At 53.4% G+C, this 11719-nt stretch overlaps 4 protein-coding genes across 4 annotated transcripts; 2 read left to right on the top strand and 2 right to left on the bottom strand.

Moving 5' to 3' along the window:
* Positions 1-841: 841 nt before the first annotated feature.
* On the top strand, positions 842-2469 carry Aud_010752 (putative MFS sugar transporter; the record flags this gene model as incomplete). Its single annotated transcript, XM_043295583.1, has 3 exons — positions 842-915; positions 976-1278; positions 1329-2469. 3 exons carry the CDS (start codon positions 842-844, stop codon positions 2467-2469), a joined length of 1518 nt encoding a protein of 505 aa, XP_043151518.1.
* A 432-nt stretch (positions 2470-2901) lies between these two features.
* Positions 2902-7126, bottom strand: Aud_010751 (EF hand domain protein; the record flags this gene model as incomplete). Its single annotated transcript, XM_043295582.1, has 5 exons — positions 2902-2931; positions 2993-6294; positions 6361-6549; positions 6626-6749; positions 6818-7126. 5 exons carry the CDS (start codon positions 7124-7126, stop codon positions 2902-2904), a joined length of 3954 nt encoding a protein of 1317 aa, XP_043151517.1.
* A 977-nt stretch (positions 7127-8103) lies between these two features.
* Aud_010750 (tubulin alpha chain) lies at positions 8104-9878 on the bottom strand (the record flags this gene model as incomplete). Its single annotated transcript, XM_043295581.1, has 6 exons — positions 8104-8326; positions 8402-9356; positions 9419-9494; positions 9586-9612; positions 9729-9769; positions 9854-9878. The coding sequence occupies 6 exons, from the start codon at positions 9876-9878 to the stop codon at positions 8104-8106; spliced, it is 1347 nt and encodes a 448-aa protein (XP_043151516.1).
* Positions 9879-10848: 970 nt separating this feature from the next.
* On the top strand, positions 10849-11659 carry Aud_010749 (uncharacterized protein; the record flags this gene model as incomplete). Its single annotated transcript, XM_043295580.1, has 2 exons — positions 10849-11133; positions 11183-11659. 2 exons carry the CDS (start codon positions 10849-10851, stop codon positions 11657-11659), a joined length of 762 nt encoding a protein of 253 aa, XP_043151515.1.
* Positions 11660-11719: the final 60 nt, after the last annotated feature.

The following is an 11719-nucleotide window of genomic DNA, read 5'->3' as shown; positions in this document are numbered from 1 at the left end:
AGAGGGTTCCTGAACTTTTATACTAGTTACCCTTCTAGGTGTGCGGATTGTACGCGGGTCTCGCATTCTTATGGAAGCTTCTTGATGAAATCGGGCCAGAGTTCAGAGGGCGCCGGGAGGAATGTAAGTAAGAAAGGGTATACCATTGATGGAAGAGGAGAGATGTAGAGTCCCAGGGAGCTTGGGGCAGAGAGGGGATATTTATGCCTAGAAAGAGCATCTCTTTCACCACGACAGATATGAAGAAGTAAATGAACCGGTCTATAGTGAATATGGTGAAACATGATAGAACATGAGAATGTTAGCAAGTATTTGTGTTGTAAAGCAGCAACCATTAAATGACGTTAACAGCAACAGTCTTTGTCTGTCGTTGTTCCGATATACTTTCTGTTTCCCCACATCGTATTCCATTGGTATTCTCCGACTCCAACGCTCTCCCCATGTCTCGGGCCATACCACTCCGGACATTCTACTTTTGACAAACGAATAATTGACACATGAGTCGGCATTGATTTATAATGTTCTCGGCCTTTGACCGGCTCACTCACATACGTGGGACGCTGTGACTCACTCTAGATACGCCCACCACGACACTACGTTGCAGCTCATCGTCCATCCAATCCATGCCATGGCTCCAGCAGACTCCCGTGAGGGTGGGCCCTCTCCATCTGATCAGCTGGCTCGATGGACTAGACTCTATCGACTGGAAGAATTTTCTTGCTTTCACTCAGGTCCCTTCTTTGTTGCTTGGATGAGTATGCAGGAGTGTATATATGTCCACCCTTGACGCGCTCTGCTGGATTGATTGCGCATCCAACACCATCTCATTCATTCTCAGACAATGAATCTCATAAAAAGGGCCCCCAGATATGTCATCAATAGTATCCTCTGCTCTTGCGGAGGGTTACTGTTTGGGTAGGACTTCACCAAGATACACCTTGCTCCGCAGTAAGACTGTATTGACTAGATAAACAGGATGGACACTGGCGTTATTGGCCCTGTCACTGTTATGGACAGCTTTGTGTCGAAGTTTGGGAGCCAATCTGCAACCGTCCACGGACTAATAGTGTCCTCGATCTTGATTCCAGCAGCTGTATCGTCCTTCTTCGCAGGCTACTTGGCAGATAAGCTAGGCAGACCGACAGGAATCAGCATCGGGGCTTTGATCTTTGGTATCGGTGCTGCTATCGAAGGTGCAGCGGCCCAACTTGCCATGTTCATTGTCGGGAGGTGCATTGAAGGCATAGGTGAGGGCCTGTACCTGGGTACGCTGGTCGTGTATGTCAATCACCTTACCAGTCCATTGCATGCGACTAACTGAAAACAAGGTATATCTGCGAGATCTCCCCAACGAGCGTCAGAGGCGCATTAGCCACTGGTCCGCAATTGCTCATCACCCTCGGCCTAGTGGTCGGCTTCTTCACCTGCTACGGAACCGCCCGTCTCGAGTCTTCTTTCTCATGGCGCACACCCTACCTCATCCTCGCATGTCTCTCCGTCCTCTTCTCGGTGGCCTCGTTCCTCTTCCTCGTCCCGTCGCCCCGATGGTTAACCCTCCACGGCCGCCACGAGGAAGCCGCAAGAACATGGGACCTGCTCGGCGTCGGCCAAGCCGAGCGCGAGAAGGTGGAAATTGAACAGACAAGACAAGCCAGGACCCAAACCCTCCTCCCCGCCGGCCCAGCTACCACTCTAAACCCCGAGCTCACCACACACACACCCACCCCGCCGCAGCCCCCCTTCAAACCAGCCAGCCACAAGCTCCTCGACATCTTCTCCAAGGACGTCCGCGCCCGCACCGCCCTCGCCGTCTTCCTCATGGGCTTCCAGCAGCTCTCCGGCATCGATGGCGTCCTCTACTACGCCCCGATGCTCTTCGAACAAGCCGGCCTCACCTCCTCCTCCGCCACCTTCTTCGCCTCGGGTGTCTCCGCCCTCGTCATCTTCGCCGTAACAATCCCGGGCCTCCTCTGGGCCGACCGCTGGGGCCGCAGACACAGCATCATCGCGGGCGGCATCGGCCTCAGCACCACCATGTTCCTCATCGGCGCCCTCTACGCCGCCGACGCTGTCCACCCCGCCTCCGGCCCCGGCCGCTGGCTCGTCATCGTCGCCATCTACCTCTTCGCCGTCATCTTCTCCCTCACCTGGGCCATCGGCATCAAAGTCTACGCCACCGAGATCCAACCCCAGCGCACCCGCGCCTCGGCCACCAGTCTCGCACACGGGAGCAACTGGGTCACCAATTTCCTGGTCGCGTTGACGACCCCCATCCTCTTGTCCAAGAGCAGTTTCGGCGCGTACTTTCTCTTCGGGGGGTGTACGCTGCTGACGGCGTTGGTTTGCGCCATCTTCATGCCGGAGACCAAGGGGAAGTCGCTCGACGAGATCGAGGAGGCGTTCAAGTCCAAGTCGCTGGGCTCGCATTTTGCCAAGGCCATCAGGCCTATTACCCGGTCATCGGCTTGATGGCTCCCTTTTCTTCGGTTAGACTATCGAAGAGTCGTGGGAAGAGATCGGAAGGTCGACGCATGGATGCTCTACGTACCCTCCTCCCGTACAAATCTAAAATGCGAGGCTACTGTGAAGTACTGAAGATTGACACAGGCTAATTCAAATCAACAATTATTGGATTAGAATCTAGAGTGGCTAATGACCAGGACGTACGGGCACTCTCATCCCTTCTGGAGTGCCGTCTGTACACTTCACTCCATCTTTAGGTTCTAGATTATGTCGGGGCTTGGCACACTAAATTAGTGGACACGGCTAGAGAGCACCGCTGGGGAATATACAAGGGTAGAGTCGGATATGCATGCAGATGGAATCAAATTCTGACGAGCTGGAGAACGTAGGAAAAGGGAGTAATGAGTGAAATGTACTATGTGCAGGAATGAAGGGGCATTAGGACTTGGTGGTCAAGAAATCCACCGCCTGAATTGGAAAAGAGTCAATTTCAGTCTCATTTGCAACCTGAAAGAGTCGATGTACTCACCTTGTCAATGTTGTAGTCGAACTTCTCTAATGCAGCGAGCGATTCATCGCGGGGAAAGCCCATGCCGGTAAGCCGTTGTAGGATTTGGTCGTCTTCCACAGACTCTGTCTGAAGGGCCCATCCGGGTGGTTTGCCATCCCCGGACGCTGCCGGTTGCGATGCCCCATTGGTACCGGCGGAGGCGCCTTGAGCATTGTCCAGAGGCGCAAAGAGGGTCTCCCAGTCGTGCGTTGCCGGTTGCGAGTTAGAAGCTGCAGGTGATACAGCGGTATCATGACTTGAGGCGTTCACCTGCTGATCAAAGTTGAAGAAATCAGAGGGGTTGGCATGCCCAGGGCTGCTACTGGGTACTGCCATCTTCTGCTGTGATGGCGTGTCGAAAGAGAAGTCGAAATCTGCAGTGTTTTTATTGTCAGACGGCTCGAAGTCGTCGTCCTCATCATCGTCTTCCGCTTCTTTCGCGGGTGCAAGATCCATTCCAGCAAAAGCAGCCTCAAAATCGGGAGCACTAGGCTTGGTACCAGCCGAAGCAGGTGCAGCGACGGGGACATCCCGCTGAGGCTCCCCGCCAACAATCGGGGCACCAGTGCCTGCTTCTACTGAATGAGGGGCATCCGGAGCGACTGTGGGATCTTCGCGGTTTGGCAAAAGGCCGTTGAATTCAGGTGGCACACCGCCAGACGCTTCCTTCTCTGCGCTCTCATCATATTTTGGTGGGCTTTTCTGGGCCTCGGCGGGAGGGGGTTGACTAGTCGGAGTTACAGGACCTGGAGCAGGAAACCCTGCCAATTGAGACGGCTCAATCGAGTCAGTCTTAGACGTCTGCTGCTCTTGGGGTGGAACGGCCGCCGTGAAATCGTCATCAAAACCCAAGTGTGCCTCGCTATCGGAGCTATCGTCGTCGTCGTCATCATCATCATCGAGCTCACGTATCGGCGGGAACTCGGAGAACGCGGCAGGAGCTGTACCATTAGGCTTGGTTGCCCCAGCACCCTGCTTCATAGCAGCAAAAGCTTCTTCAAAATCATTCGCGTTCTGAGACACTGACCGCTGATGTGCTGGACCGCCAAACAGCTCATCGAAGCTGGGGTCCTTTGCTGCTGTCTGGTTCTCGTTGGCGGTAGGCGAAGTATCTGCTGTTGCCTTTTCCCCCGCGGCGACTGGAACTTCGGGGAAGCGCTTCGACTCTTCAAACTCCTCGAAGGGAGACCGTACTTCCCCCTGTTCTGCAGACGCAGACGGGTTTTCGGTAGCACCTGCTGGGCCTGGAGTCCCTACAGTTGACGACTCAGGACCACCAAATCTGCTGCCTGGCGGAGATGGCTTAGTGGATGAGGTCATAGACTGTATCTCGGCCAAGGGGAGAATGTTAGGGGTGAACTGCCGAGACTGTGGGGGTTCAGGTACAGGTCCAACCGAAGGTGGCGGCGATACGGAGGGGGTCGGTACCCCGGATGTAACAGGAGAGTGGAGTGAAGCCTGCCGAGAGTCGGCGCGGAACGAACTGGGAGGTGGGGGTGTAGCAGACGTTGGAGGAGCAAAGGCAGTGCCAAAGAGGCTGTCAAAAGCACGCTGCTGTTCGCTCGAAACCTGGGGGGCCACTGTCTGGCCGTCGCTGGATGCCGTAGTAGTCCGTCTGAAGAACGGGTTGTTGTTTTGACTGGCTGTGGACAGAGCAGGGCTGGCGAGCGCGGGGCCAACGTTTGCAGATGCCGCGCTTTCGTCGAATCCTTGAGGTTGTTCCTTCGAGAGCGTATCCATCTCCTCCTGGATTCTGTCGCGTTCGCCTTCCACTGTAGCTAATTGCTTCTTATTGATCGCGACAAGGCCTTTTTGCTGCCGAGCGTCAGAGCGCGCTTTCTCGAGGGCAGGCTTAAGCTGGGCGACAGCCGCATTAGCTTGACGGATTTTCTCTTTCAAGCTCGCATTCTCCTGCTGGTCGGCAGTCAAAGCAGCAGAGACTTGGTCATATTGAGTCTGCAAATCTTGCCTGCTACCCTCGATCAACGCATATTCTTGTTGCAGCCTCTTGGTCTCCGCCTTGGAGGCATTCAGTCGCTCCTCAAGAGCTTTGAAGTTCTTGACCTCTTGCTCGTACATCGCTCTGGCTTGTGCTAACCGAGTCTCAAAGTCACGCTTTTGCTGAGCTGTCTGAGACAGCTCGTGCTCTGCTGAAGTGCGCTTTGTCTGGACGTTTTGCATCTCCTTGGCGAGCGAGCCGATCTGGTTGGACAGGTTTGCCAGCTCGGCCGTTTCTTGTGTGAGTTTACTAGACTCTTCAGGGTCGTTATCACCTAGAAGGTCATCCGATGGAGGCGGTGGTGAACGGACAGTTGGTGGGGCACCGGCTGAAGCACCAGTTATCTGAGGCTGGAGACTCTGGCCAAATGAGGAAGTCGGAATGAAAGGCTTAAAAGTCGTCGAATTGACTGGAGGCGACGCTCTGGAGGTTGGTGAACCCGGCGTTTGGAACGGCGTGTTGGAGCCTCCTGTAGACTGCGGTATCTGTGAAGGAGCTGCAGGTGCGGGCGGCGCAGAAAACGCATCAAGACCGAAAAGATCATCTGCAGCAGATCGCACACTTGGAGGCGGCGGCGCGGCAGGAGCTGCGACTGGGGCCGGCACTGCTTGCGCCGTGCCAGGGCGCCGCATACTAGGAGGAATCAAAGCGGGAGGAAGCGTCTGCGGCAAGGGCTCCTTTCCTGTACGCTGTGAACGAACCAGATACATCGCTACCGCAAATTCGTCCTTCGTCAATTGCCCGTCAGCGTCAATATCCGCGAGATCCCAAATCTGAGCCAGGACTTCTTCAGGCAATTGAGCTTTCATGAAGAATCCTACGGCCTGGTCACCAGTGATGACGCCCAACTTCGCAGTATCGATCGTCCCAAATATGGTATCGAACTGCGCCTTCTCTGCGGGCGTGATAAGCCAATCTCCGCCCGTTGACTGGGCAGTAAGCGGTGTTCCAAACTGGGACCTATTCAAAGGGCTTTGAGTTCGCTGAGGTCCGGTGAATTGTCGCGGAATGGCAGGCACCGGGGGGACGTCGAGACCAGGTCGGGCCCCCACGGAGGTCCGCACCGGGCCCCTTCGAGCTGCCGCCTCATACAAGCCAGGAGGTAAGGTCTGAGGGATACCCCTCATGGCGCCTGCCTTGTAGGAGGTCAAAAGGTGCATAGCGATGATAAATTCTGTGGCGTCGAGGGCGCCTCGTTGCTTTGTGTCTGCTAGGTTCCAAATGCGGCCAAGGATCTCGTTCGGTAACCGTGCGCGTTCAAATATCTGCTTGGCGATGTCGCCTGTAATGCAAGCAATATTAGCCTCAGAGCTATATATCTCTCCGTTTTGAGATGCAGGATGCATGCCTGATATAACCCCGCTCCTCGACACATCAGACTTCTCAAATAGCGCTGTGAATTTATTGACATCTTCCGGGTTGAGCGGAGGGACTCGAATTGGTCCACCAGCTGGCGGTGGGCTAGTCGCACCAGCGTCGCGAGGGGTGGGAGATGTAGGCTCAACAACGACGCCCTCAAACCTAGGTAGCGGCCCAGCTACAGAAAGAATTCGACATCAGCGCTATTTCCCCTTTTTGCATCCGTAGCCAAATGATTCTCAGGATACACTCACGTTGCAGGGCCAGCTCTTCTGTAGGTGCGCGACCAGCCTGAGCGTGTCCGATAAGACGTAATACGACACCAAAGCCAGACGGAGTCAAGAGCCCCCTGTTCTCCCTATCCGCGATCTGCCATATCTACACATCGTCGGTGACCAGTCAGCAAGACATGCGCGAGAAGACTCAATCCATGGAACACAACTTACCAATCCGAGTGTCTCCGGTGCAAGCTTGGTTTTCTCGAAAAAAGGAACGGCAATCTCGCCGGTGATGACGCCGAGGTTGGTGGTATCAGCGGCCTGAAAGAGCTGGTAAAACACCCGTTTCTCCTCAGGCGTCAAATTGAGATTTGGATGGCGTTGTGCTGCTAAACAATCGAGGAATTCCGTCAGTTCCGTCGCGCTTGGAGAAGTTGCAGTTCGATCGGGGGGTGTTCGATTGCTCTCCTGAGGAGTTCGCCTAACGACAGGCTGGTCTACCATTGCTGGTGGGCGAGACTTACCACTGTCAGCCATGATGGTAGCTCAGGAGGAGTGCGCCTCCTCTTCCTTCGGTCAAATTTTCGCGGATATTCGTTGAATCGTGGCGTATGGGGTGGTGGAGCGGAATGCCGTGGACTAGAGTGAAGATGATGCCACGAGCATGGATCGTCAAATTGAAAGGGGAATGGGGAAAACGGAGTAGACGGGATGACGAAATTGAGGGGGGAAGCGGACTTATACGGACGGCTCGATTATAGTAAGAGAAAGATGTTTCAGGGACAGGTAGGAAGAGATGAGGGAATAATAGTCTCGAGGACAAGCAGGCAACCAAGAAATGGAGCTTCAGACTTAGGAGAGATGAGACTAAGGTAACTAGTTGGAGGGTGGAGGAGAGGGAGGGAGGGATGATGTCCTTCTCCTTAGCTTCCTTTCGGGTTCCGGGGGGAGTAACCCAACCATAGCTCGAGGTCCCTGAACAGCTAGTTACTCCCTGTCTGTCACTCCAGATCCACCACCATTTTGTACATAATTCCTGAACAGAGGAAAAGGAAGTCTTCTACTGATATGACAACTTACTGTTGTCTGCTTGTTTTCTCTTCCTGTCCACTTCTAGTTCCCGCTCTCTCTCTCCTCCTCTCTGTGTAATTGAACCTGCTTGATCATCGCTCTTAACCAATCTCCAATGGATTCTTTTTTCCCTAAATTTAAGATAATTACAATCTCGTATTTCCAAGTGCTGTTTATATGAACGAGCGGGTAAAATTTCATCGCTGCTTCGGGATATTAAAAATATATCAGACAAAGAAAAACATGGTCTGTGAGCTAAGCCAATCTTCTTCTCCTATGTATTTGCATGCAACCTGAGTCGCGCAGGTCCATGGTATATCACCTTGGCAAACGCCTGTCCCCAATACAACAGCACAGAAACAACCAGAAGCAGCCTCTGCATCAAATCGGACGGCCAAACTCTACAGCCATTCTTCGGAATCCTGCCGAGTGATGACGTCCATCTAGTACTCAGCCTCGACTTCGTCCTCCAACGAGTCGGTGGCAACCTCCTCATAATCGCGCTCAAGAGCAGCCAGATCCTCACGAGCCTCGGAGAATTCACCTTCCTCCATACCCTCACCAACGTACCAGTGAACGAAGGCACGCTTGGAGTACATGAGGTCGAACTTGTGGTCAAGAGCAGACCAGGCCTCGGCGATGGCAGTGGTGTTGGACAGCATGCAGCTACATTTCCGTTAGTTTACTCTCTTTTTTCGGTTCTTTCTTCGTAAGAAAAAGAAAACAGGAAAGGGGACATACACAGCACGGTCGAGCTTGGCAAGGTCTCCGCCGGGGACCTGCTGAGGAGGCTGGTAGCAGATACCAATCTTGAAACCAGTAGGGCACCAGTCGACGAACTGGATAGTGCGCTTGGTCTTAAGGGTAGCAACAGCGGCGTGAGTCTCCTTGGGCACAACATCACCACGGTAGAGCAGGCAGGTGGCCATGTACTTGCCATTGCGGGGGTCACACTTGACCATCTGGTTGTTGGGCTCAAAGCAAGCAGAGGTGATCTCGTTGACAGAGTTGGCTTCGTGGGAAGCCTTGGCAGCAGAGACGACGGGAGCGTAGGCGACCAGAGGGAAGTGAATACGGGGGTAGGGGACCAGGTTGGTCTGGAACTCGTTCAGATCGACGTTGAGGGAGCCATCGAAACGCAGGGAGGCGGTGATGGAAGAAACAACCTGAGCGATCAGGCGGTTCAGGTTCTCGTAGCTGGGACGCTCAATGCCGAGGTTGCGGCGGCAAATGTCGTAGATGGCCTCGTTGTCGACCATGAAGCTGCAGTCGGAGTGCTCCAGGGTAGTGTGGGTGGTCAGGATGGAGTTGTAGGGCTCAACAACGGAGGTGGCGTTCTGAGGAGCAGGGTAGACGCAGAATTCCAGCTTCGACTTCTTGCCATAGTCCACAGAGAGACGCTCCATCAGCAGAGCACCGAAACCGGAACCGGTACCACCACCAAAAGAGTGGAAGACCAGGAAACCCTGGAGACCAGCGCAGTTGTCCGCGACCCGGCGGACCTTGTCGAGAACCTGGTCGATCATCTCCTTTCCAACGGTGTAGTGACCACGAGCATAGTTGTTAGAGGCGTCCTCCTTGCCGGTGATCATGTTCTCGGGGTGGAAAAGGCTACGGTAGGTGCCAGTGCGGACCTCATCGACCACATTGGGCTCGAGATCACAGTAGATGGTACGGGGAACATATTTGCCCTGGCCTTTACGACGTTGTCAGATCATTAAGGTCCTAAGTAGGAGAGGGAGTCGACAGCTAACATACCAGTTTCGGAGAAGAAAGTGCTGAATCCGTGGTCGGGGTCGGCCTTCTTGCGCTCCTCGGTCAAGTAACCATCGGGCTGGAAGACAGCAAAATGTCAGTCGATCTACGCGTCGATATGAAGAGGTAACATCCAATTGTGATGAAAATCAGGATGTCGTCCCACGTACCTGAATGCCGTGCTCCAAGCAGTAAAGCTAGAATTAAACCACCAAAGTCAGCCTGACCCTCCAATTTCCAGTCATCCATGTATGTTCCATCCTCCGTTCCCTTGTGTGCAACATCAGTCGGTGAACTCATGGTCAATGCATACCTCCCAGCAAGAGTTGGCGATCTGGCAACCAGCCTGACCGACTGTATCAAGGGAGAAAACATTAGTAACACGAACCGCAGAAAACAAACAACACGTCAAACGAAGACGATAGAAGGGAGACAAACCGTTCAAACTGATGACTTCTCTCATTTTGTCGAATTCGATTGACTAAATTCCGTTCACAAAGGATAAATTAAGAAAGGTGGGTGGAGGAGGGAGGAATGAAGGACGAAAAAAACCCAAGACGATCTGCTGTATGGGTGTTTCAGGGGTAAGTAAACGGACACCACAAAACGTAAAATGTGGTGGGCAGGGCAGCACACAACATCAAAGAGGGGGGAGAAAGGGGGAATACTAACCCTGGGGTTCGAGAGGTAATTGAAGAAATCTGGAGAAGATGAAGGGAGGGAAGAAAGTCGAGGTCTAAGAATGATCAATTCAGACGAAGACTGACAAGACCTGTTCCATTTGTTGTGGACACTCTTTTGGGATGGTCTTCAATAATGCGCTGTCACCCCCAAAGCTGGCGTTTCTTGTTCGTTGTTGATCCGTCGGTTGGGTCGCGTTGGGATCCGCCGGTTGTGATTGGCTGATTGAGGCCCGTGACCGCCAGATGCCCGAGTCTCGCTCGCAGTCCTGTGACGAGGATCAACAATGCTTATTCAGCGTTGATAAGAGTCACGTGAACGAGTGACGGCATCCATATGTATTAAAGATTGATATCCAACCAACAGCCTCAATACGATACATTTCATCAAAGGTCGCTTCGATAGAAGGTATGTAGTCCATCTCGTTTGGCAATTTGATAGTACTGCTGTAGTACCAGCCAATTACCTGATGCGATGTTACCACTTGCTGCGGAAAGTTCCAAAACTGGCAATGTAACACAGGCATTGAATAGCTCTGCATGTGATATAGAATGTATTCGAGATATGGCATCCTTGCGCTCTATGCTGTATTCTGATCTTCTAATTGTATCCCTGGAGGAATTTGCATTGATCCAGACACCATATGCTAACATTTACTCAGATCTACTCTAACTCATATCAAGCCCAACATGGCCATATAAACCACTTTCAGAGCCAGCAATACATCTGAGTGAACCAATAGTACACTCACCATGAAGAATCTTAAACCCCTTGTTCTTCTCTCTCTCTTGCCCCTCGTCGTTGCCAACGTCGAGAAAACCATTTTCGTCGCCCCACAACCATCACCCATCCCCTCAACAGATTCCACCCTGGACGATCTGGGCCTCGAGCGACTCTCCCCCTCATATCCAACCCTACGAACCTACCTCAATGCCTCATTCCCTACCCCAGACTCCCCAGGAACAGACTCATGGTACTTCCTTGAAAACCTGACGCCAGGCCAACGCTACGAAGTCCGGATATGCTATCTGGCAACTGTATGCCCCCATCCTTCCCCTTTGAGGTACACGCTAACACCAACCAAAGCAACCCACGTCCTTCACCCTGGACACATTCACGCTCTCCAGCACAATGGAAGACCCATCCCTCCTCTCCGCAATCAGCGTCTACTCCTCAGCCCGCCTCGCAGCCCTCGACTCCTCAACCTCAACCTCAAACCCCCTCGTCCGCAACGGCAAACGGCAACCCCCGCCCTCGTCCAGGGACCCAGCACCAACCTCCGACTCCGTGTTGTTCCTGCGGATTCGCGCCGCAGCGGATTACTTCTCGCTTGACAAGGAGCTCATGGAGAATGTGCCTCCTGTGCTGGCGGATGTGATCCTCGATCCATTCCTGTGGAATGTGTTCCCGCGGTCTCTGGTGCCCACGGCGGGGTACGTGTGTCTTGTGGGGACGGTGGCTGTCTTGCTTGCAAGGTGGGTGATGGGGGCGTTTGGGGGAATGATAGAGCAGGAGGTTGGTGGTAGTACGACCGTTGATGGAGACGAAAAGAAGAAGCGGTAGGTTGGGAGCTCCGTTGAGCTGCAGGTCTCCAGTTATCATTTCTGTATACTATTCTACTGT

The sequence above is a fragment of the Aspergillus udagawae genome, assembly GCF_001078395.1.
Source record: "Aspergillus udagawae IFM 46973 DNA, scaffold_9, whole genome shotgun sequence".
Classification (NCBI taxonomy): domain Eukaryota; kingdom Fungi; phylum Ascomycota; class Eurotiomycetes; order Eurotiales; family Aspergillaceae; genus Aspergillus; species Aspergillus udagawae.
Note: the sequence above shows the minus strand (reverse complement) of the source record. Positions and strands in the feature narration are given on the sequence as shown.